This window comes from Oncorhynchus kisutch, linkage group LG17, assembly GCF_002021735.2.
Source record: "Oncorhynchus kisutch isolate 150728-3 linkage group LG17, Okis_V2, whole genome shotgun sequence".
NCBI lineage: Eukaryota > Metazoa > Chordata > Actinopteri > Salmoniformes > Salmonidae > Oncorhynchus > Oncorhynchus kisutch.
Window position 1 is genome coordinate 64367819 of NC_034190.2, and position 23998 is coordinate 64391816.

The window sequence follows — 23998 nt, forward strand, 5'->3', positions numbered from 1 at the left end:
GGGTGCCTGGGGACATGCAGGGCCATAGGTGAAATAATTACAATTTAGCATTAACACTGGAGTGATAGATGTGCAGATGATGATGTGCAAGTGTGCTGTTCTTGCCATAATAAGGACTTGGCCTTTTACCAAATAGGGCCATCTTCTGTATACAACCCCTTCCTTGTCACAACACAACTAATTGGCTCAAATGCATTAAGGAAAGAAATTCCACAAAATAACTTTTAACAAGGCACACCTGTCAATTGAAACGCATTCCAGGTGAGAAAATGCCAAGGATGTGCAAAGCTGTCATGAAGGCAAAACCGTGTGGCTATTTGAAGAATCGCAAATATAAATTATAATATAAATATACATTTTGGTTACTACATGATTCCATATGTGCTATTTCATAGTTTTGATGTCTTCACTATTATTATTATTATTAGAAAATTGTTAAAATAAAATAAAAACCCTTGAATGAGTAGGATTTTCTAAAACCTTGGACCGGTAGTGAATATTGTTATTATCCTTCAAATATGCATAAGATACATTAGAGAACATAGTTGGATAGAGCTATACTGAGGCTCGGTTTAACATGGTAGTATTTTGCTCTAGTCTAGGAGAGGTAGATGCAACAAGGCCAGCACAGGGGTCCAAGGTTTTCTGGGTATTTTCTTGTATTTATTTTTCATTACTCTGACCTTTTCAGCACACTGGCCATGTGATTACAAATTAATGTTAGTATGATTACTATGACTATGCCTAATTCACATACTCCAGGGGATAGAAAGGAATGAACCCTGTGGTCAAGCATAGACGCGTGTGTGCTCATCTTAAGTCTTTAAATCCGGACATTGTTTTTCTCCAAGAGACCCATCTCCAGTTCAGCGACCATGATAAACTGAAGAGAGGATGGGTAGACCAAATACTTCACTCCAACTTTGGTGCTAAAGTCAGAGGGAAAGTCATTTCAGATACTAATGGCAGATGTGTTATGGTGATGGGGAAATTGTTTAGCATAGAGGTTATTCTGGCTTACCTCTATGGTCCTAATTGAGATGACGCTTAATTTTTCTCAGACCACATTGCAACACTCCCCGTACTGATCTCTCATCATTTGATACTGGGTGGAGATTTCAATTGTGTATTACATCCAAGTCTCGACAGATCCAGACCGAAGCCCAACAATGTTATTTCAGAATCAGGTTCAGTAGTCAACTCATTTCTAGAATCCTATCATTTGTCTGATCCATGGAGGAGGAGCAATCCCACTGCTACACAGTCCACCGCTCAAACTCAGAATGGACTTTTTCCTGCTGGAAAATATAATTATTCATCTTCTAACTAATAGCCAATATCACCGCATCATTATCTCAGACCATAGACCTGTCACGCCCTGGTCAAAGTATTTTGTGTTTATCTTTATGCATTTGGTCAGGCCAGGGTGTGGCATGGGGTTTTTGTAATTGTGGTGTGTTTGTCTTGGTGGTGGTATTGGGATTGTTGCTAGTAGGGTTATCTAGCAAAGTCTATGGCTGTCTGGAGTGGTTCTCAATTAGAGGCAGGTGTGTATCGTTGTCTCTGATTGGGAACCATATTTAGGCAGCCATATTCTTAGAGTTTGTCGTGGGTGATTGTCCTTAGTGTCTTACTTGTTACTCTCTGTTAGTTTGCACTAGATAGGCTGTTTTCGGTTTTCATTACGTTTATTGTTTTGTAGTGTTTAGTCGTGTTTTTGTTTAATAAATATGGATCGCAATCGACACGCTGCAGTTTGGTCCGACTCTCCTTCATCACCACTAGAAAACCGTAACACCTGCTAGATATCCACTTTCTGGACAGTACTGTGTAACAACGCGCATGGCGACTTGACCCACTACTACTATCCTGTAGTGCCTTTAAAAAATACAGAACTCACATTGATGTCTTTTTACAGATCATCTGCACCCCTGACATGTCTCAATCTACTGTGTGGGAATCATTAAAAGCATATCTAAGGGGCCAAATAATTTCATACACAGCGCATGACCAAAAAAAGCGCACTAAAAGCTTATCAGAGCTATCTCAACTCATTCTCATTCTCATCAGAGCTATCTCAACTCATTCTCATTCTCAGAGCTATCTCAACTCATTCTCATTCTCAGAGCTATCTCAACTCATTCTCATTCTCAGAGCTATCTCAACTCATTCTCATTCTCAGAGCTATCTCAACTCATTCTCATTCTCAGAGCTATCTCAACTCATTCTCATTCATCAGAGCTATCTCAACTCATTCTCATTCGCATCAGAGCTATCTCAACTCATTCTCATCAGAGCTATCTCAACTCATTCTCATTCTCATCAGAGCTATCTCAACTCATTCTCATTCTCATCAGAGCTATCTCAACTCATTCTCATTCTCATCAGAGCTATCTCAACTCATTCTCATTCGCATCAGAGTTATCTCAACTCATTCTCATTCGCATCAGAGTTATCTCAACTCATTCTCATTCATCAGATCTATCTCAACTCATTCTCATCAGAGCTATCTCAACTCATTCTCATTCATCAGAGCTATCTCAACTCATTCTCATCAGAGCTATCTCAACTCATTCTCATTCTCATCAGAGCTATCTCAACTCATTCTCATTCTCATTCTCATCAGAGCTATCTCAACTCATTCTCATTCGCATCAGAGCTATCTCAACTCATTCTCATTCGCATCAGAGCTATCTCAACTCATTCTCATTCGCATCAGAGCTATCTCAACTCATTCTCATCAGAGCTATCTCAACTCATTCTCATCAGAGCTATCTCAACTCATTCTCATCAGAGCTATCTCAACTCATTCTCATCAGAGCTATCTCAACTCATTCTCATCAGAGCTATCTCAACTCATTCTCATCAGAGCTATCTCAACTCATTCTCATTCGCATCAGAGCTATCTCAACTCATTCTCATTCGCATCAGAGCTATCTCAACTCATTCTAGATGTGGACAACAGGTATGCCTCTTCTTCGACTCTTGAACTCTACAAAGAGAGCCTGCACACCAATTGGAACTTGACAATCTTTCCAATAAACAAATGGAGCAGCATTTGTTTAAGTCGAGGCAGCCATTTTATGAGCACGGAGAGAAAGCTGGCAAGTTCTCACCAGCATCGACAATCCGCTGCTAGCATCACCATACCTGAAATCTGTGTTGCAGCTGATTTAACTTCTACCAATCCCAAAGAAATCAATCAAATCAACTTAAGTAATTCTACTCTGCTCTTTACAATCTGGACATCCCTGGTCTCAATTCAGATGAACAAACTAACATGGATGCCTCAATAAGTTATGAAGCTACTCTGGCACCCGAGTCCATGCAGAGCGGTGAAGCTCCTGGGCCTGATGGCTTCCCTATTGAATTTTATAAAGAATTTCTCCTCTAAACTATCCCCTATCCTCAATGTGCATTGAAATCCTTTCTAGTCAGACACTGCCCCAGACACTTACCCAGGCGACTATTTCGGTTTTGCTTAAAAGGACAAGAATCCAAAAGACTGTCTCATACCGCCCTATAAGCCTTTTGTGCTGCGATTATGCAATTCTCACAAGGTCAATTCGCGCCATTTAGAGACAGTGATACCTGATATAATTAACTCAGACCAAACCTGATGTCTCACGTAGGTAATCTTTCTATAATATGCGCCGGCTATTTGTTGTTTATTCTGCCCACTCAACTCGACAGCCAGAGGTTGTCATCTCTCGATGCTGAGAAGGCTTACAACCGGGTTGAGTGGGAATATGTATTTACGGTACTAGAGAGATTTGGGTTTGACACGTCATTCCTTTCCTGGATTAAGATTTTGTACTCGTCCCCAGTGGCTTCTGTTCCCTCTCCACAGGGGGGCCAGGCAGGGTTGCTGTTTATCCCCTTTCCTATTTGATATGGCTATTGAGCTTCTTGCTATCAGCCTGCATGTGGACTAGAGGATTATGGGAATACTAAGGGGCTACTGAACTCACAAGGTGTTCTTATATGCAGACAATCTTCTTTTCTACATCTCTGTGGAGTCCATACCCTATCATCTATTGGACATTCTCTGGTTATAAGTTAAACCTACCAAAAAGTGTGCTCCTCCCCATTATGCCAATTTCCCATTTAAGGTGGAGCATCAGGTCTACTTATTTGGGGATAAAGGTCACAAGCTCATTTAAGGCTCTTTAAACATAACTTCAAAACACACCTGGCGCGCACTAAGAAGGATTTCACAAGGTTGTCGTCTCTTTACATTTTCATTAGCAGGTCACATTAATTCTGTTAAGATGACTGTACTACCTAGGTTATTGCACGTATTCCAAATTATTCCCATTTCCCAAGTCAATGTTCAAAACAGCTGGACAGCTACATGTCCAATTTAATTTGGAATAAGTCAAATCCATTAAATGAGAAAGGTATATCCTTAATCCCCCAATTTCTTACAGTACTACTGGTCAGCAAATGTATCTAAATGTGTTCATTAGGTTTATACATGTGACAATAAGGATGGTCCAACTTGGGCCATCCTGGAGTTACAGTCAAGCCTTCCAACGACTAGGCCACCAAGCACCGAGGCTATCCAGCCGCAGCTAGTTGGTAAAAAATCACTGTGCCATGTACTGTAAATAAAATACTATTCAAAATACTATTCAAAAATACTTTTCAAACTAGTATTGTGATGCCATCCTCCTTCCCAAGAAGGTAGTGGAATTTGACTACGATGGGTCTGGGCGGCTCCCCATTCTTCGATGTGGACTGTAAGCTTCTGTGAGTACGGTTAAGGGTGGGGGTGTAATCGAGACCTAGAATTTCTCATACATTAGCAGTTTAGTTATGAACAGGGTAGGCCACAATCCGCCTACAGTCTCAAGCTGTGGAACAAGTCTCTGAATGTCTTTGAGTGGCCCAGCCAGAGCCCGGACTTGAACCAGATCGAACATCTCTGGAGAGACCTGAAAATAGCTGTGCAGTGACGCTCCCCATCCAACCTGACAGAGCTTGAGAGGATCTGCAGAGAAGAACGGGAGAAACTCCCCAAATACAGGTGTGCCAAGCTTGTAGCATCATATCCAAGAACCCTCGACACTGTAATCACTGCTTCAACAAAGTGCTGAGTAAAGGATCTGAATACATTTGCACAAAAAAGGAATATTATGGGGAATTCCTTGTAGATTGACGAGGGGAAAAAAACTACTTTATCCATTTTAGAATAAGGCAGCAACAAAATGAGAAAAAAGTGAAGGGGTTTGAATACTCTCCAAAACTGTTGTCTTGCCCATTCACCCACTGAATGGCACACATACACAATTCATGTCTCAAGGACTTAAATTTTGTGAATTTTATTTAACTCGTCTCCTCCCCTTCATCTAAACTGATTAAAGTGGATGTAACAAGTGACATCAATAAGGGATCATAGCTTTCACCTGATAGGTCTGTCATGGAAAGAGCATGTTTTCCAAATGTTTTCTATATAGAAAACACAAAATTACTAAAGATCAAGCAAGAACATGCTCACAACACAACATACAGTTGAAGTCGGAAGTTTACATACACTTAGGTTGGAGTCATTAAAACTCGTTTTTCAACCACTCCAAAATTGTTTTGTTAACAAACTAGAGTTCTGGCAAGTCGGTTAGGACATCTACTTTGTGCATGACACAAATAATTTTTCCAACAATTGTTTACAGATCATTTCACTCATAATTCACTATATCACAATTCCAGTGGGTCAGATGTTTACATACACTAAGTTGACTGTGCCTTTAAACAGCTTGGAAAATTCTGGAAAATCATGTCATGGCTTTAGAAGTTTATGATTGGCTAATTGACATCATTTGAGTCCACTGGAGGTGTACCTGTGGATGTATTTCAAGGCCTACCTTCAAACTCAGTGCCTCTTTGCTTGGCATCATGGTAAAATCAAAAAGAAATCAGCCAAGACCTCAGAAGAAAAAATTGTCCTCCACAAGTCTGGTTCACCCTTGGGAGACGCCTGAAGGTAGCACGTTCATCTGTACAAACAATAGTATGCAAGTATAAACACCATGGGACCACGCAGCCGTCATACCGCTCAGGAAGGAGACGCCTTCTGTCTCCTAGAGATGAACGTACTTTGGTGCGAAAAGTGCAAATCAATCCCAGGACAACAGCAAAGGACCGTGTGAAGATAATGGAGGAAACGGGTACAAAAGTATCTATATCCACAGTAAAACGGGGCCTATATCGACATAACCTGAAAGCTTTAACTTCAGTCAGGAAGTTAAAGCTTGGTCGCAAATGGGTCTTCCAAATGGACAATGACCCCAAGCATACTTCCAAAGTTGTGGCAAAATGGCTTAAGGACAACAAAGTCAAGGTATTGGAGTGGCCATCACAAAGCCCTGAACTCAATCCTATAGAAAATGTGTGGTCAGAACTGAAAAAGTGTGTGCGAGCAAGGAGGCCTACAAACCTGACTCAGTTACACCAGCTCTGTCAGGAGGAATGGGCCAAAATTCACCCAACTTATTGTGGGAAGCTTGTGGAAGGCTACCTAAAACGTTTGACCCAAGTTAACCAATTTCAAGGCAATGCTACCAAATACTAATTGAGTGTATGTAAAACTTCTGACCCACTGGGAATGTGATGAAAGAAATAAAAGCTCAAATAAATAATTCTCTCTACTATTATTCTGACATTTGACATAAAGTGGTGATCCTAACTGACCTAAGACAGGGAATTTTTACTAGGATTAAATGTCAGGAATTGTGAAAAACTGAGTTGAAATGTATTTGGCCAAGGTGTACGTAAACTTCCGACTTCAACTGTATGTTGTGTCAAGATGGATCACACACACACACAATAGTAAAGTGAGGAAGTGTTGATAACGGTAGATAGTACTGGTTAGCAATATCTTCCCTTCAAGGGAATGCTTTTTGGCACTGTTTTCTCAAGCAGACACTTCCACCAGGCCACGTCCTGTCCTCCCTAGTTACAGATAGGAAGGCCGGACGGTGGCTTCTGTGCTGTGGGGAAGGAAACTAAAAGGTCCATTACTTTCCGCTGCTGAAACAATGCGTCTCAGGAGAGGCAGGCTTGTTGGTCTGGAGTCGGTCTCCCCAGCTCGTGCTGCTCTGTTCACCCATCATGCTACAGTTTAACAAACCCTCCATGAAACACAACATTCTGGGTCGACGGTCCCTGGCATATAATGTAGACAGAAGAAAATAAGTAATTGATAGTGATCAAACTTTCAACAAGTGCTAGATGCTATCCCCTTTCCCTGGAGCACTTCAAATAATCAAATGATCAAGTCAAATAATGAATAGGTAATTGTTAGTTGTCGGCTATGCTAGATTCTCCTCCCCTCATGTGGGTTGCAAAGTACATTCACGCGGTCGCCAGTGGCTCCATGACCCAGTCACTGGGATTAGAGATTCCTGCCAGGGATTCCATTTGCCCTCCCTTCATGTTTCAAATCGTGCATCAGCACTGTTACAGTAGGCATTTTTTCTCCCCGAACCAACTCCTTCTCCCAAAGCAGTCTAGACCAAACCGCTACGCCACTGCCTCGAGCCCCCCTCTACTCCTTAGCTGAACTGAACCACCCAGCGCCCCTCTCCTCCCACTCTGCTCTCCACAACTCAAGGTCAAGGACAACCTCCCTCCTCAGAGCTACCAAACTAGCCCTGTGAAACTCAAACTAGCCCATCTGAACCACTGCAAGAGGAGCGATCAGGAGGGGGAGCCATATTTTGATACTCCCCTGTAAAACCACTTCATGTGTAGTCCAGCGGAGCTATGTTGGACATACAGTGCATTCAGAAAGTATTCAGACCCCTTCCCGTTACGTTAGAGCCTTATTCTAAAATGGGATACAATTATTCCCCCCCCCCTAATCAATCTACACACAATACCCAATAATGAAAAAGATGCTTAATTGAACATGATTTGGAAAGGCACACACCTGTATATATAAAAGTCTCACAGTTGACAGTGCATGTCAGAGCAAAAACCAAGCCATGTGGTCGAAAGAATTGTCCGTAGAGTTCAGAGACAGGATTGTGTCGAGGCACAGATCTGGGGAAGGGTACCAAAAAATGTCCGCAGCATTGAAGCTCCTCAAGAACACAGTGGCCTCCATCATACATAAATGGAAGAAGTTTGGAACCACCAAGACTCTTCTTGGAGCTGGCAGTCGGGCCAAAATGAGCAATCGGAGAAGGGCTTTGGTCAGAGAGGTGACCAAGAACCCGATGGTCACTCTGACAGAGCTCCAGAATTCCTCTGTGGACATGGGAGAACATTCCAGAAGGAGAACCATTTCTGCAGCACTCTACCAAACAGGCCTTTATGGCAGAGTGACCAGACAGAAGCCACTCCTAAGTTAAAAGGCACATGACAGCCTGCTTGGAGTTTGCCAAAAGACACCTAAAAAGGACTCTCACCAACATTCTCTGTTCTGATGAAAACCAGATTAAACTATTTGGCCTGAATACCAAGCGTCACATCTGGAGGAAACCTGGCACCAGCCCTACAGTGAAGCATGGTGGTGGCAGCAGCATCATGCTGTGGGGATGTTTTTCAGCAGCAGGGACTGGGAGACTAGTCAGGATGGGGGAAAGATGTATGGAGCAAAGTACAGAAAGATCCTTGATGAAAACCAGTCCCAGACAGCTCAGGATACAAGCTTGTAGCGTCATAGCCAAGAAGACTGGAGGCTGTAATCGCTGCCAAAGGTGCTTCAACAAAGTACTGAGTAAAGGGTCTGAATACTTATGTAATGGGGTTAGATTACATTTTTTTGCAAAAACATCTAAAAACCTGTTTTTGCTTTGACATTATGGGGTATTGTGTGTAAATTGATGAGGGGGAAAACAATAATCCATTTTAGAATAAGGCTGTAACATAACAACATGGAAAAAGTCAAGGGATCTGAATACTTTCCGAATGCACTGTATTTATTCTGTTATACTCAGCGATGTTCCAGGAAGGAACATCTGAATCTCTGAGCAGAGCAGGATATGACTAATCATCTCAGAAGGGGGCTGAATCAATAACTTGACTGTTAGCGGTTGGTTAAGCAATACGCAGGAATGTGATTTTATAAACACTTCCGAGTGAGTCCTTCATGAGGCAATCATGACGCACACAGATAATTAGCAATCAACACTGTGTTTCATAGCATCTGGCTAGTGTTTTCAAGGCACTCATAAAAACGAGATTGCCAACCCATAGACTTCAGTCCTTCCACACCAACATGCAACATCCAGTTTGACGTGTCCACTTCAGACCCCTTCAAAATCTGAGGTGGAGTTAAACAAGATGTGCTGCCTCCCACCTCGCCAGCAACTTCACTTACCTTGGGTCCACCATCACCAACAGCCGCATCGGAAAAGCAGTCTCCACCTTTGGTAAACTGGCATACAGGGTATGGAACAACCACAGAACACACAAAGGTACAGGTGTACAAAGCTTGTGTCACCAGCTCGCTCCTGTATGGCAGCAAAACCTGGACACCATACTCACAACAAGAGCGAAGGCAAAACAACTTCCACCTGCACCGCCTGAGGCGAATACTGGACATCACTTGGAGAGAGCACAGCTACCCAGTATGTTCCCTCTGAGGCAGCGACGACTTCGCAGGCTGGGCCACGTTCGTCGGAATTAATATTCTCTATACAGAATTGTCCGCTGGAAAGATACCAACTGACCACCCACAGCTACGCTATAAAGATGTCTGCAAGCAAGACCTCAAGTCCTTTGCCATCAACGTCAACACCTGGGAAGAGTGTTAGGATCGTCTCCACTGGCAGCAGGGACGTCGCAGAGGGCTGCAGACAAGAGAAACTAGCCTTAGCTCAACAGAGAAGCAAAGAGGTAACAACATTCGGGCCGGCCTACAAATGTGACATCTGTGGCCGAGTCTGCCTCTCATGGATTGGACCTCACAGCCACATCAGACGCTGTGCTGAGACCTAACCCCACAAGCCTACGATGCCGACAAGTCGAGACTAAGGAATTATTTTCTCTTTTGCATCTCACAAGAAATATCCCAGAATTGTCTCTCCTTTTCTTCAACCATCTCTCTGCCTCTCGCAGGAAGTACAGACTCCTGTACACCGAAGTCATTCTCGATAGTCACATTGCAGAGATTGGCCTATTGATGTTTGGATGACTTTCATAAAAGAAGCCAAACAGCCGGCCTCCTCCGCCTTGTGAGTGCATCTGCTCAGCAATAATGGGGCCCAATTTGAATGTGTAAAGTAAGGGCGATTAAAACAAAACACCCACACACACTGAAGTGCACTTACAAATCTCACACGTTAAACTTTCAGAAGGCAAGCCATATGATCACAACCAACTACGTATGTGCACTGACAAACAAAACCCTAATTCGTTTTCCCCACTCGGCCTCTCGCTGATCCCTAGAACCCATTCATATATGCATGATTCACATTAGTCCCAAAATGACTGGGGAGGTGGGCCAGTTGACATAGAAAGAAGTTGACTAAGCAAGAGACTAGCTCTCTCTACTGGCCAAATGGGACAAAACAAGAGCAATTATTTTGGTGAGAAATGCATCAAGAAACAGCAAGAGCTTTTGTGCCATGCATACAAATGAATTCAAATGTTCAAGACTTATACAGGCCCTCCTTGAGGGTAACAAATCTAGTATGTTTCTCCTTGAGAAAATAGGAAAATACACATGATCTTTGCATTATTATGTACAGCTGTTTATTTGTGATTTTCCAAAACATTATATACTACATACAATGCACATAAATCAATGTACAATAGATCAACTTAAGAATAAAAGAAACGTAAAAGATACAGAACGGGCGGTGATTGAACAAAGACAATGATAATACTATCAATTCGATCAATGACAAGGCTATGTTGAAAGACAGTTTGAAGCATCGAGTCTTGAGAACTACATGGTGTGCATGTATAAAAGTACTTATCTTGGGACTTTGAGATCAATTACAATGATTGATTACTAATGAGAAATGGTCTGGTTAGCAGAAGTCACAGTCAACAAAATTCCACGTCCAACTAGTCCAAGAGTTTACCAGTTTATGTTGCATTTTTTTCCACAAGATCAATTCAGATGCTACTTCATAAACTCAATAGTAACATATTGTCCTTTGAGAAGGCATCAAGGAAAACGGTTAGGATTATAAAACAAACATACAAAAGGAGAACTCGACCACTAGTGCTTGCTAACAACTATTTACTGGCGTCCAATAGGAGTAAAGATTCAGAACAGTTCACACCTCCTTCCATTCCAGTGACACTTTCGCTACATACAGCGTACCAACTGTATTTGGCAGAAGTATACATAGGCTCTAATAACAACTACGTTAGCATAGCATGGCACTTAACATAAATATGAGGAAGAATGGCCAGTTGTTATATTTCACACAAAAATATACTGAACCACATCCTCTCTGCAGAGCAATGCACTATGATGGTCTATAGTATTAAATAAAAACTGTCAGGTGTGACATGGTGTCTATATACATGTTATGTTGGCCTTACGTACGTCCCTAAAGCATCACCTATGTTTTAAGGGATCTGTCTAAAGAGAGCCCGAGAGCGTTAAAGAAGCATATTTACGTCCGGTGGATCATCATTTGACATGTGCTTCCCAGAAGGGGTGAGCCGATGGTTATTCTCTAAACCACTAAAGATTGATTTGACAATAAAAGGAATGTAGTTGTGAAAAGCCACTTGAACAAGGTCTTAAAACAGGAAAAAAAAAAAAAGTAATTTGTTTCATTAAACCCCTGATATTGTCCTAAAATAAGGCTCTGGGTTCTAGGCACACCAAGGTAACGGAGCTAAAATGTGCATTCAATGTTAAAAGACAAACTGTTAAATGACCCTGCGATGCCTACATCATTGCAGATTTGCTATAGTGATCATCAGTAATAGAATTCAGACGTAAGTCAGAGCACAGAGACAGAAACATGAGTATATCATTGGCAAAAACTGCTGGTGAAAGTGTGGACACCGAGCGTGTGCACATATTGTAGTTCTGTGTTTGTTTGTGACATGTGTGTAAGCAAGCGCATATTAAGAGGTAGAAGATAATGATCACAGCAAAACAAAAAGATTCCAAAAGTGACCAATATGACTACAGACTAAAAGAGGCTTTCCTCCTCAGAGATATACAATTTCCATCATATCTTTTCTCATCGCTCTCTAGCCAAATAAGAACTTGGCCTTTCAAGAAGAAAATAAAGACATAGGAAGGGGGGGGGGGGGGTGAAAGTATGATTATACACACACACACACACACACACACACACACACATATTCCTTGAGTCCTTTACAGAAACATTTAAACAGGATGCTTTGTTGGTAAAGCACTGTGCCACCATAGGGCTGTGTCCTGTACGTCAGCGTTTTACAATAAAGACCTGGATTCCAGAGCGATGAGCTATGAGTAAGAGGGGCAGTAGAACACTTGCTGAGAGCAGCCTGAGCAAGCAATGGCAAAGACGCAAGACAGAGACAACTAAAACATCAAGACAGGATCCCAACATAACCGTTTCATAAAACCTTTCAGAAATCTTGACACTACATCATACACCTACTAACTGTGTATGATTGCTAACTGACGCTAAGTGAGGCCTCTAGCATGAGGAAGCAATGTCATAATATCCCAGCTACAAGCTGTCCAAACCAAGTTGTTAGCATCAATGCATTGAAGGCGACACTTAATAAAAAGAGGAGCCATTTCAAACCCCCCCAACACTAAGAGACGTGGAGTGGCGACAGCCCCCTCTTGATCTGTAGGCTTATTTTGAGATGTGTTGAGGTAAATCATCCAGCATTTCAGAAGTAAAAGGAATAAATAAAATGAATTAGTGTTAAAATAGATGAAACAATCATGCCAAAAATACATGTGCGGATGGGAGAGGTAGTTTGTTTTGGTTAACACAGCGCCTGGCGGCACAACTCTGTATACAATCGACTCTAACTGGGATTCAGGATTAGGGTTGCAAAATTCCAGGAACTTTCAATAAAAGTTTTTTGCAACTCTATTCAGAATTCAGCTGGCTTCACACGTCACCAGAGGAATACAACAGAGCCACCAAAAACGTATGCTGGGCCGCTGTGAGCAGTGCCTGATCAGGAATCTGTCTGCAACCATTTACAGAGCTTAATATTACACTGAAACAAGACATTTCTTACTTCTATGTAATATTTTTGCCAAGTCAGGTTATTTCATGTCGGTAAACCTGACAAGGCACTGATCACAGAGACACTGCCTCAAATCAGCCATGATATACATATTATTAGTCATTCCTCAGCATCACCTATTCCTCTCAATAACAATACTGAGCCGGACTGGACACAGTGGCAGCGGGAACCATCGAGTCAGACGCACTATGACTCATAGTTTTTTGTGTGAAATGTTGCGGCCTGCCTCTTGTACACATGATTGTCTTGCTGTGATAAAGAAAAACAGACCGACACCCTGTGTGTGAAAACAATGGGATCCCTCTATACTGGGTCTGCAACGCATCTCTCTAGGCAGTTTCACTTCAAACAAAGAACTTGACGAAAAACAGAACACTGCAGAGGTTGCCGAAGAGAAAGTCATGGCGTGTGTGTGGATGTATGCATATGTGTGTGTGTGTCACTGTGTTACGTTTGGTTCCCTTCTATGCTATTATGAACGTTTTCAGTTTCAATGAGGTATCTGTTAAATGTTGAACTGAGAGTTTTGTAAGGCTACCGAGGTGAAGTTGCTGACCTGCGTCGGGAGAGAGGGATGCAGTTTTTGGGGTGTGTCTTTCTGAGCCAGCTTGGCAGCAGGCAGATAGCTCTTGGAGGAGTTCCTCCCATTAGAGCCCCTGACCCCATCTTCCCTACATTCCTTTACATTGGTTTATGCATACGTGATAGGTTAAAAAAAAGGCAGCTGTCTCCACATGACCTGGCTTACGCACAGTGGGGTCTGGACAAGGGCTGCAGTGTGAGAAAACCACTTTGGGCCGGGAGGAGGACACGTCAATATACGCTCTGCACACCGGTATTATATGATTCTTATTCTAAAATTCATCTTTAAATTTGCTATACAGTCTCAGGGTTCACTCCCGAGTCCAACTCCCCAAGAGCTCCTCGCTAGATCAGTTCAGGGTCAATCACTTCCTAGGTAAGGGACGTCACCTATCAATCAGAGTGACATATTCAAAGCCACTACACACGAATTCAGTCCCATCAGCCCTTGGTGCACTACAACCATCGAGTTGGGCCTGAATGGCTGCGGTCGCGTTAAAGCTATGAAGAGTCCTGCGAGGCTGGCTGCTGTTCTATTGCAGAAAAAGAGGCGTTGGTTGGCTTGTTGAAGAGAGGCATGCCCGTCGCTACGGTGACTGATTGATTGGCCTGTATCCTTGTCCGTTTGAGTTGAGGCAGTGTTAGTAGTAAAGCGCATGATTGTTGTCTTTTTCCTGGTTCCAATGGTGTGGTAGCTTTACAGAGCAGCTTTACAGAGCAGCTTTATAGAGCAGCAGGTTGAGTCAGAGTCTCCTTGGTATGTGAGAAGGTCTTGACGCAGCTGAATGAACGCTGATTTTAGGAAACAATCTTGATTAAAATCAAACCAGTCCAAAGTAATGAGTTTGCATCAAAACAAGTATAGATATATAGTTGTCAAAGCTTATTGAGACCTCAAAGAGAGGTACAACATAAGAAAATAGTCCATCTCATTTTTGCATATATCTCCAGAGCATACTTCTCAACTGAATTATCTGCCATCTTCTTCCTTATGTACAGAAATGAGTGGTATTTACAGGCAATGACCACAAGAGGGAGAGCCAGACCTGCAGAACACGACTGTGATATGCTGACCCTTCGACCTACTAAGCAAAACCAAACGGCTCTCAAACAAACTGGTGGGAGTGAATTTGTGATTGTATTTCATTGTGATTAGAATTTGATCTAGCGTTAAAAGTATCTTCAGATTAGATTAAAAAGTTTGAGTAATTCCTACAGTCATGACAGACAGGTTTGACTAAAGAGGACAACTGTTTTTTTTGTAGACTTGCACACAGTTGAAGTGGGAAGTTTACATACACTTAGGTTGGAGTCATGAAAACTATTTTTCAACCACTCTACAAATTTTTAACTATAGTTCTGGTAAGTCTGGGACAGAACATCTACTTTGTGCATGACAAGTCATTTTTCCAACAATTGTTTACAGACAGATTATTTTACTTAGAATTCACTGCATCACAATTCCAGTGGGTCAGAAGTTTACATACATTAAATTGACTATGCCTTTAAAGAGATTGGAATTATGTCATGGCTTTAGAAGCTTCTGATGGGCTAATTGACATCATTTGAGTCAATTGGAGGTGCACCTGTGGATGTATTTCAAGGCCTACCTTCAATGTCAGTGCCTCTTTGCTTGACATCATGGGAAAATCTAAAGAAATTAGCCAAGACCTCAGAAAAAAATTGTAGACCTCCACAAGTCTGGTTCATATTTGGGAGAAATTTCCAAACGCCTGAAGGTACCACGTTCATCTGTACAAACAATAGTACGCAAGTATAAACACCATGGGACCACGCAGCCGTCATACCGCTCAGGAAGGAGATGCCTTCTGTCTCCTAGAGATGGGCGTACTTTGGTGCGTAAAGTGCAAATCAATCCCAGAACAACAGCAAAGGACCTTGTGAAGATGCTGGAGGAAACAGGTACAAAAGTAACTATATCCATAGTAAAACGAGGCCTATATCGACATAACCTGAAAGGCCGCTCAGCAAGGAAGAAGCCACTGCTCCAAAACTGCCATAAAAAAAAGTCAGACTACAGTTTGCAACTGCACATGGGGACAAAGATTGTACTTTTTGAGAAATGTCCTCTGGTCTGATGAAACAAAAATAGAACTGTCTGGATATAATGACCATTGTTATGTTTGGAGAAAAGGGGGGGATGCTTGCATACCGAAGAACACCATCCCAACCGTGAAGCACGGGGGTGGCAGCATCATGTTGTTTGGGTGCTTTGCTGCAGGAGGGACTGGTGCACTTCACTAAATAGATGGCATCATGAAGATGGAAAATTATGTGGAGATATTGAAGCAACATCTCAAGACATCAGTCAGGAAGTTAAAGCTTGGTCACAAATGGGTCTTCCAAATGAACAATGACCCCAAGCATACTTCCAAAGTTGTGGCAAAATGGCTTAAGGACAACATAGTCAAGGTATTGGAGTGGCCATCGCAAAGCCCTGACCTCAATCCTATAGAAAATGTGTGGGGAGAACTGAAAAAGCGTCTGAGAGCAAGGAGGCCTACAAACCTGACTCAGTTACACCAGCTCTGTCAGGAGGAAATGGGCCAAAATACACCCAACTTATTGTGGGAAGCTTGTGGAAAGCTACCAAAAACATTTGACCCAAGTTAAACAATTTAAAAGCAATGCTACCAAATACTAATTGAGTGTATAACTTCTGACCCACTGGGAATGTGATGAAAGAAATAAAAGCTGAAAGAAATCATTCTCTTACATTTCACATTCTTAAAATAAAGTGGTGTTCCTAACTGGCCTAAAACCAGGTATTTTTACTGGGATTGTGAAAAACTGAGTTAAATGTATTTGGCTGAGGTGTATGTAAACTTCCGACTTCAACTGTACATATGTATTTAGCAACGGCGAACTTCTCCCTGAGGCATGGCCGTTAGCCACCTTACTAGGTTAGTTTAGCTCATTTTATTTTAGCTAGCCAATAATCCATAATGAAAATGAACTAAAAACATGTTGCCCTTTCCTCTTATGAAGGCAAGAGCTTTTTGAGTGGCAAATGTATATATTTTGAAGGGGCAACAGGTCCAAATAGTTTCCAGATTTTCCACACATATCCCATGTAGCCTACACTTTAACCAATCCATTAACTGTTACCGAAACACAGATGTTAGTCCCACTACTAAACACTCAGTCAGAGCCTGTGCACAACACCCTCTTGTGGTCATTCAATATACAAACATCAAAAATAGAAGGCCCCTCACACTACTCGGGGTGTGTCTGTGCGTGTATGCTTGTATGCATGCATTACATTTTTTACATTTGAAACACCATGTCAACACATACACACATTCATATGCACACAAATAGGGCCTACATATCCTATAATATACATTAGATTACTCATCCATTTGTTTTAATCGAAACAACCTTTTTTTAAATATAGATATTAGCTTATGTATGTATGTATATATATTTATAAATACATTCTGTTTGAAATTCCCTTTTTCTTATCAATGGGAAATTTCAACCTTATCAAAGCCCCTCACTCTCTTTACCCATAATCCCCTAATTAACCCCCCAAAACCTTCTTTGACAGTGACACTATCAGGTCCATTCAGCTATCCCCCCTCAGATACCCTTCCATCGCTGAACCCTCCATCCAGCAACTCAACGCCATCTTGGGGGTCCCTCATGGGGAGGGGTCAGAGGGGCTGCTATGACACCTCGCTCCCAAACACCTCCAGCACCAGCGGGGTGAGCTGCATGCTGTGCTCTGGCTGGAAGGACAGCGAGCGGTACTGCTTGGAGTGCTCCTCGTTGAGGCTGCGCAGGTCGGCCAGCTTCTGGATCATCCTGGCGTAGAGCAGCCGTCCTCCTGGGTGGTTCACTCTGATGTAGGCCTGGAGCACCTCCGACAGACGGTCCTGGAGAACCTCGATCTTAGCGTGATCCTGCACCCCAGGTCGATCTACAGGGAGGAGAGAGAGGCCCTTAAAAGGAGGGGTGGAGAGAGGGGAATGCACACAAAAAGACCATACAAACAGATGCTGTACATGTGCGCAAAAGCATGCAAAGCACACTAACAAGCACACATGACAGCAAGCGGGTAGATACCTGGAGACAGCAGGCAGATGGCCATGAGCAGCACGTGTTCCTCCTCATGGAGCTTGAGTTTCTTCAGGCCCACCTGGAACTTCACCAGTGGCTCCAACAGGTCCAGAGTGTGACCCGCTACAGGGAGGGGCCGACAGTGGGTTAAATGTGTGCTCATGTGGTTTGACACGGTCCTCCATATTTATTTGGACAGTGAAGCTAAAATGTTTACATTTGTCTCGATACTCCAGGTATACTAAGTACTTGGACAAATTCACTTAGTGTATTAAAGTAGTCAAAAGTGTAGTGTTTGGTCCCATATTCCAAGCACACAATGACTAAATCAAGCTTGTGACTCTACAAACTTGTTGAATGCATTTGCAGTTTGTTTTGGTTGTGCTTTGTATTATGCTTTGCCCAATAGGAACTGAATGGTGAATAAGTGTCATTTTGGGGTCACTTTTATTGAAAAATGAAATTACATGTTTCTGAACATTTCTACATTAATGTGGATGCTGCCATGATTAGGGATAATCATGAATGAATCTTGAATAATGATGATTATACCCCAAAATAATAAAGAATCTCCCCCCTAAAAATTCTAACCTCTCACCATTACCAATAACAGGGGGGGGTGTATGGTCTTTGTGCCTCTAACATTCTCACTCATCCGCGTTGCGTTGTGCCTGAAAGCTCTTCGCCGTGGTATATTGGCCTTATACCACACTCCCTCGGGCCTTATTGCTCAACTATTCCTAATCAAGGTAGCATCTACATTAAAGCTGCAATATGTAAGTTTTTGGGCGACCAGACCAAATTCAACTTAGAAAAGTGTGTTATAGATCTGTCTGTCATTCTCATTGAAAGCAAGTCTAAGAAGCGGTAGATCTGTTTTATGTGCGCTATTTCTATTTCCCGTTCTTAAGCTTCGTTTTTGCTTCTTTTTCTTTCGGGTTTGTACCAGTTTTAAACTGCGGAAAATATCATTCACACCGGTTTACATGGTACAATGATACACTATGCTTCTTTCATCACAAACCAAAATGTGGAAAAACTATTAGAATTTTAGCAACAAAGAAATTGTGGAGCAATTTCTGTATAGTGCATCTTTAATGTAGAAGCATTCAGAAACATCTTCTATTCTTATTTGCAATAAAAGTGACTCCAAAATGATAATTCCTTATTTGCCATTCATTTTTATATTGGGCACAACCAAAACGAACAGCATATACATTCAACACGTTTGTAGAGTCACAAGCTTGATGTAATCATTGTGTGCTGTGAATATGGGACCAAATACTAAAACTCTTGACTAATTTAATACACTATAAGTGAATTTGTTCAAATACTTACAAATTCTTCTGTTTTGTTACAGCCATATTCTAAAATGTAAAAAAATAAAAAAAATACTTCTCGTCAATCTACATACACACAATACCCCATAATGAAAAAGCGAAGAGGTTTGTGGAAATGTTTGCAAATGTATTAAAAATAAAAAACAGAAATACCTTTTATTTACAAAAGTATTCAGACCATTTGCTATGAGATTCAAAATTGAGCTCAGGTGCATCCTGTTTCCATTAATCATCCTTGATGTTTCTACAACTTGGGAGTCCACCTGTGGTACATTCAATTGATTGGACATGATTTGGAAAGGCACACACCTGTCTATATAAGATCCCACAGTTGACAGTGCATGTCAGAGTAAAAACAAAGCCATGAGGTTGAAGGAATTGTCCGTAGAGCTCAGAGACAGGATTGTGTAGAAGCACAGATCTGGGTAAGGGCAAAAAAAACATTTCTGCAGCATTGAAGGTCCCCAAGAACACAGTGGCCTCCAAGACACTTGGCACCACCAAGACACTTCCTACAGCTGGCTGCCCAGCCAAACTGAGCAATCGGGGGAGAAGGGCCTTGGTCAGGGAGGTGACCAAGAACCCGATGGTCACTCTGACAGAGCTCCAGAGTTCCTCTGTGGACATGGGAGAATCTTCCAGAAGGACAACCATCTCTGCAGCACTCCACCAAAATCAGGCCTCTATGGTTGAGCGGCCAGACAGAAGCCACTCTTCAGGCACATGACAGCCTGGTGGGAGTTTGCCAAAAGGCACCTAAAGGACTCTGACCATGAGAAACAAAATTATCTGGTCTGATGAAACTAAGATTGAACTCTTTGGCCTGAATGCCAAGCGTCACATCTGGAGGAAACCTGGCACCAGCCCTACAGTGAAGCATGGTGGTGGCAGCAGCATCATGCTGTGGGGATGTTTTTCAGCGGCAGGGACTGGGAGACTAGTTAGGATCGAGGCAAAGATGAACGGAGTAAAGTAGAGAGAGATCCTTGATGAATACCTGCTCCAGAGTGCTCAGAAACAAACTGGGGCAAAGGTTCCCCTTCCAAGAGGACAACGACTCTAAACACACAACCAAGACAATGCAGGAGTAGCTTCGGGACAAGTCTCAATGTCCTAGAGTGGCCCAGCCAGAGCCCGGACTTGAACCTGATCGAACATCTCTGGAGAGAACTGAAAATAGCTGTGCCGCGACGCTCCCCATCCAACCTGACAGAGCTTGAGAGGATCAGCAGAGAAGCATGGGAGAAACTCCCTAAATACAGGTGTGCCATGCTTGTAGCGTCATACCCAATAAGACTGGAGGCTGTCATTGCTGCCAAAGGTGCTTCAACAAAGTACTGAGTAAAGGGTCTGAATACTTATGTAAAATGTTATATATCATATTTTTTTATTATACATTTGCAAACATTTCTAAAAACCAGTTTTTGCTTTGTCATTAAGGAGTAGTGTGTGTAGATTGGATTAAATAGTTTCCTCATTTTAGAATAAGTATAATTTAACAAAATGTGGAAAAAGTCAGAGTCTGAATACTTTCCAAATGCACTGTACACAGTGCTTCCATTTCTAAACAGTAAAACAGATATGAAAATACCCTAAAATAAAAGGTGCCATTCTTGCACAGTTGCTTTAAATGAAACATTTGATCTCAAAACCAAAAAGTAGAGAGTATAGAGCCAAATTTAAACATGCGTAGGGGAATGTACGTACAGTGTGTAGAGTGTGTGTGTACATGTATTTCACCCTTGGTGACGTCGTTGACGCAATACTTGAAGTCAGGACCACCACCACAGCTCCAGGACATGTCCTCTAGGTTGAAGGACTGGTTGGAACGCAGCATGATGATCTCGATGGCACTGGATTTAAGCAGGGCGATCTGGTCCTCAGCAGTCAGCCCTCTGGAAACACACAATACATGTATTGAGCCAAACATGCAGATTGACAGGGTGCCCTCACCCCATCATACACAGAGGGCCTTATCTGCTTTTACTTTACCTGATGAGAAACTGTGGCAATAGCAACCTATTTCTCCCAATGTGAAATTCATTCCAGATTTGATGGCAGAAGACAGTGTTTCATTGGTACCAAAAGATGAGGGAATCGGCATAACAACAATCAAAGGCTGGAATCTTACAGCACATTGGGCAATGTCATTCTTCTATTTCCAAACTAAACGAAGTAGTTCTTAACCTTGAAACTAGAATTGCCTCATTGTCATTGTCTGACAAATATTTAATTGCCATCTTTTGCTCGTATTTTTTTGTACACACAGATGAATGAATTGAATGAGCACTGTTTTCTAGAATTTTCTAAGGGAGGGGGAGACCGGAAAGGACAGGTAGTACAATGAATTTTATGGTTACCGGGACAACAGCATTCCATGGTGCACTGCAGTGTGTGCTTCACTTAAATGTTGCTATTGGAGGCATGAGCACACAGGCTTTATCTCATCCAACCTTCCATATTCACACACCGGTACGAAGGTTAACACCAAACTAACGGGAAACTCTATCCGCTCTGCCTCTGTGCCTATTCCCTTCTTATGATGAGTCATCATGAGCCTGACAGCCTTTGTTAGTGTGGCTAACACACAGCCAGCCAGGTTATTCTAAACAGATTCTCTGACACAAAGGGAATCCTGAATACATGCAACACTGACTGACATGGCTAGAAATGGAGATCTGTTTACACCTGTGATCTAACCCTTCGTCACAAATACAGGATTCAGCCATTTACCCGAATGCTTTCTAAGACCGAAGTCTGAATAACATTTCTTACCCATTTCGTTTAATTTGATTAAAAAACAAGCATATAGCCTCCCCTCCTCAATAAAGGCAGTTGTTTTTGTCCTGCCCAATGCAAATCAAACTGTCACCTGTGTCGAATACAACATGTGTAGACCTTTTTTTATTTATTTATTTATTTTACCTTTATTTAACCAGGTAGGCTAGTTGAGAACAAGTTCTCATTTACAATTGCGACCTGGCCAAGATAAAGCAAAGCAGTTCGACACATACAACAACACAGAGTTACACATGGAGTAAAACAAACATACAGTCAATAATGCAGTATAAACAAGTCTATATACAATGTGAGCAAATGAGGTGAGAAGGGAGGTAAAGGCAAAAAAGGCCATGATGGCAAAGTAAATACAATATAGCAAGTAAAATACTGGAATGGTAGTTTTGCAATGGAAGAATGTGCAAAGTAGAAATAAAAATAATGGGGTGCAAAGGAGCAAAATAAATAAATAAATTAAAATTAAATACAGTTGGGAAAGAGGTAGTTGTTTGGGCTAAATTATAGGTGGGCTATGTACAGGTGCAGTAATCTGTGAGCTGCTCTGACAGTTGGTGCTTAAAGCTAGTGAGGGAGATAAGTGTTTCCAGTTTCAGAGATTTTTGTAGTTCGTTCCAGTCATTGGCAGCAGAGAACTGGAAGGAGAGGCGGCCAAAGAAAGAATTGGTTTTGGGGGTGACTAGAGAGATATACCTGCTGGAGCGTGTGCTACAGGTGGGAGATGCTATGGTGACCAGCGAGCTGAGATAAGGGGGGACTTTACCTAGCAGGGTCTTGTAGATGACATGGAGCCAGTGGGTTTGGCGATGAGTATGAAGCGAGGGCCAGCCAACGAGAGCGTACAGGTCACAATGGTGGGTAGTATATGGGGCTTTGGTGATAAAACGGATTGCACTGTGATAGACTGCATCCAATTTGTTGAGTAGGGTATTGGAGGCTATTTTGTAAATGACATCGCCAAAGTCTAGGATTGGTAGGATGGTCAGTTTTACAAGGGTATGTTTGGCAGCATGAGTGAAGGATGCTTTGTTGCGAAATAGGAAGCCAATTCTAGATTTAACTTTGGATTGGAGATGTTTGATATGGGTCTGGAAGGAGAGTTTACAGTCTAACCAGACACCTAAGTATTTGTAGTTGTCCACGTATTCTAAGTCAGAGCCGTCCAGAGTAGTGATGTTGGACAGGCGGGTAGGTGCAGGTAGCGATCGGTTGAAGAGCATGCATTTAGTTTTACTTGTATTTAAGAGCAATTGGAGGCCACGGAAGGAGAGTTGTATGGCATTGAAGCTTGCCTGGAGGGTTGTTAACACAGTGTCCAAAGAAGGGCCGGAAGTATACAGAATGGTGTCGTCTGCGTAGAGGTGGATCAGGGACTCACCAGCAGCAAGAGCGACCTCATTGATGTATACAGAGAAGAGAATCGGTCCAAGAATTGAACCCTGTGGCACCCCCATAGAGACTGCCAGAGGTCCGGACAGCAGACCCTCCGATTTGACACACTGAACTCTATCAGAGAAGTAGTTGGTGAACCAGGCAAGGCAATCATTTGAGAAACCAAGGCTGTCGAGTCTGCCGATGAGGATATGGTGATTGACAGAGTCGAAAGCCTTGGCCAGATCAATGAATACGGCTGCACAGTAATGTTTCTTATCGATGGCGGTTAAGATATCGTTTAGGACCTTGAGCGTGGCTGGGGTGCACCCATGACCAGCTCTGAAACCAGATTGCATAGCAGAGAAGGTACGGTGAGATTCGAAATGGTCGGTAATCTGTTTGTTGACTTGGCTTTCGAAGACCTTAGAAAGGCACGGTAGGATAGATATAGGTCTGTAGCAGTTTGGGTCAAGAGTGTCCCCCCCTTTGAAGAGGGGGATGACCGCAGCTGCTTTCCAATCTTTGGGAATCTCAGACGACACGAAAGAGAGGTTGAACAGGCTAGTAATAGGGGTGGCAACAATTTCGGCAGATAATTTTAGAAAGAAAGGGTCCAGATTGTCTAGCCCGGCTGATTTGTAGGGGTC

General features: G+C 42.4%; 1 protein-coding gene across 2 annotated transcripts in view; it reads right to left on the reverse strand.

The window, feature by feature from the left end:
* Positions 1–10678: 10678 nt before the first annotated feature.
* The window catches only part of LOC109908093 (vitamin D3 receptor A), a 92133-nt gene continuing 78813 nt past the window's right edge, over positions 10679–23998 (reverse strand). For both annotated transcript variants that reach the window (XM_020506545.2, XM_031794354.1), the window contains 3 exons: positions 20922–21076; positions 17848–17964; positions 10679–17701 (listed from right to left, as the gene is read on the reverse strand). In XM_020506545.2, the coding sequence (XP_020362134.1) occupies positions 17448–17701; positions 17848–17964; positions 20922–21076 (526 nt within the window). In that variant the 3' untranslated portion in view covers positions 10679–17447. The remainder of the gene's footprint in view (positions 17702–17847; positions 17965–20921; positions 21077–23998) is intronic.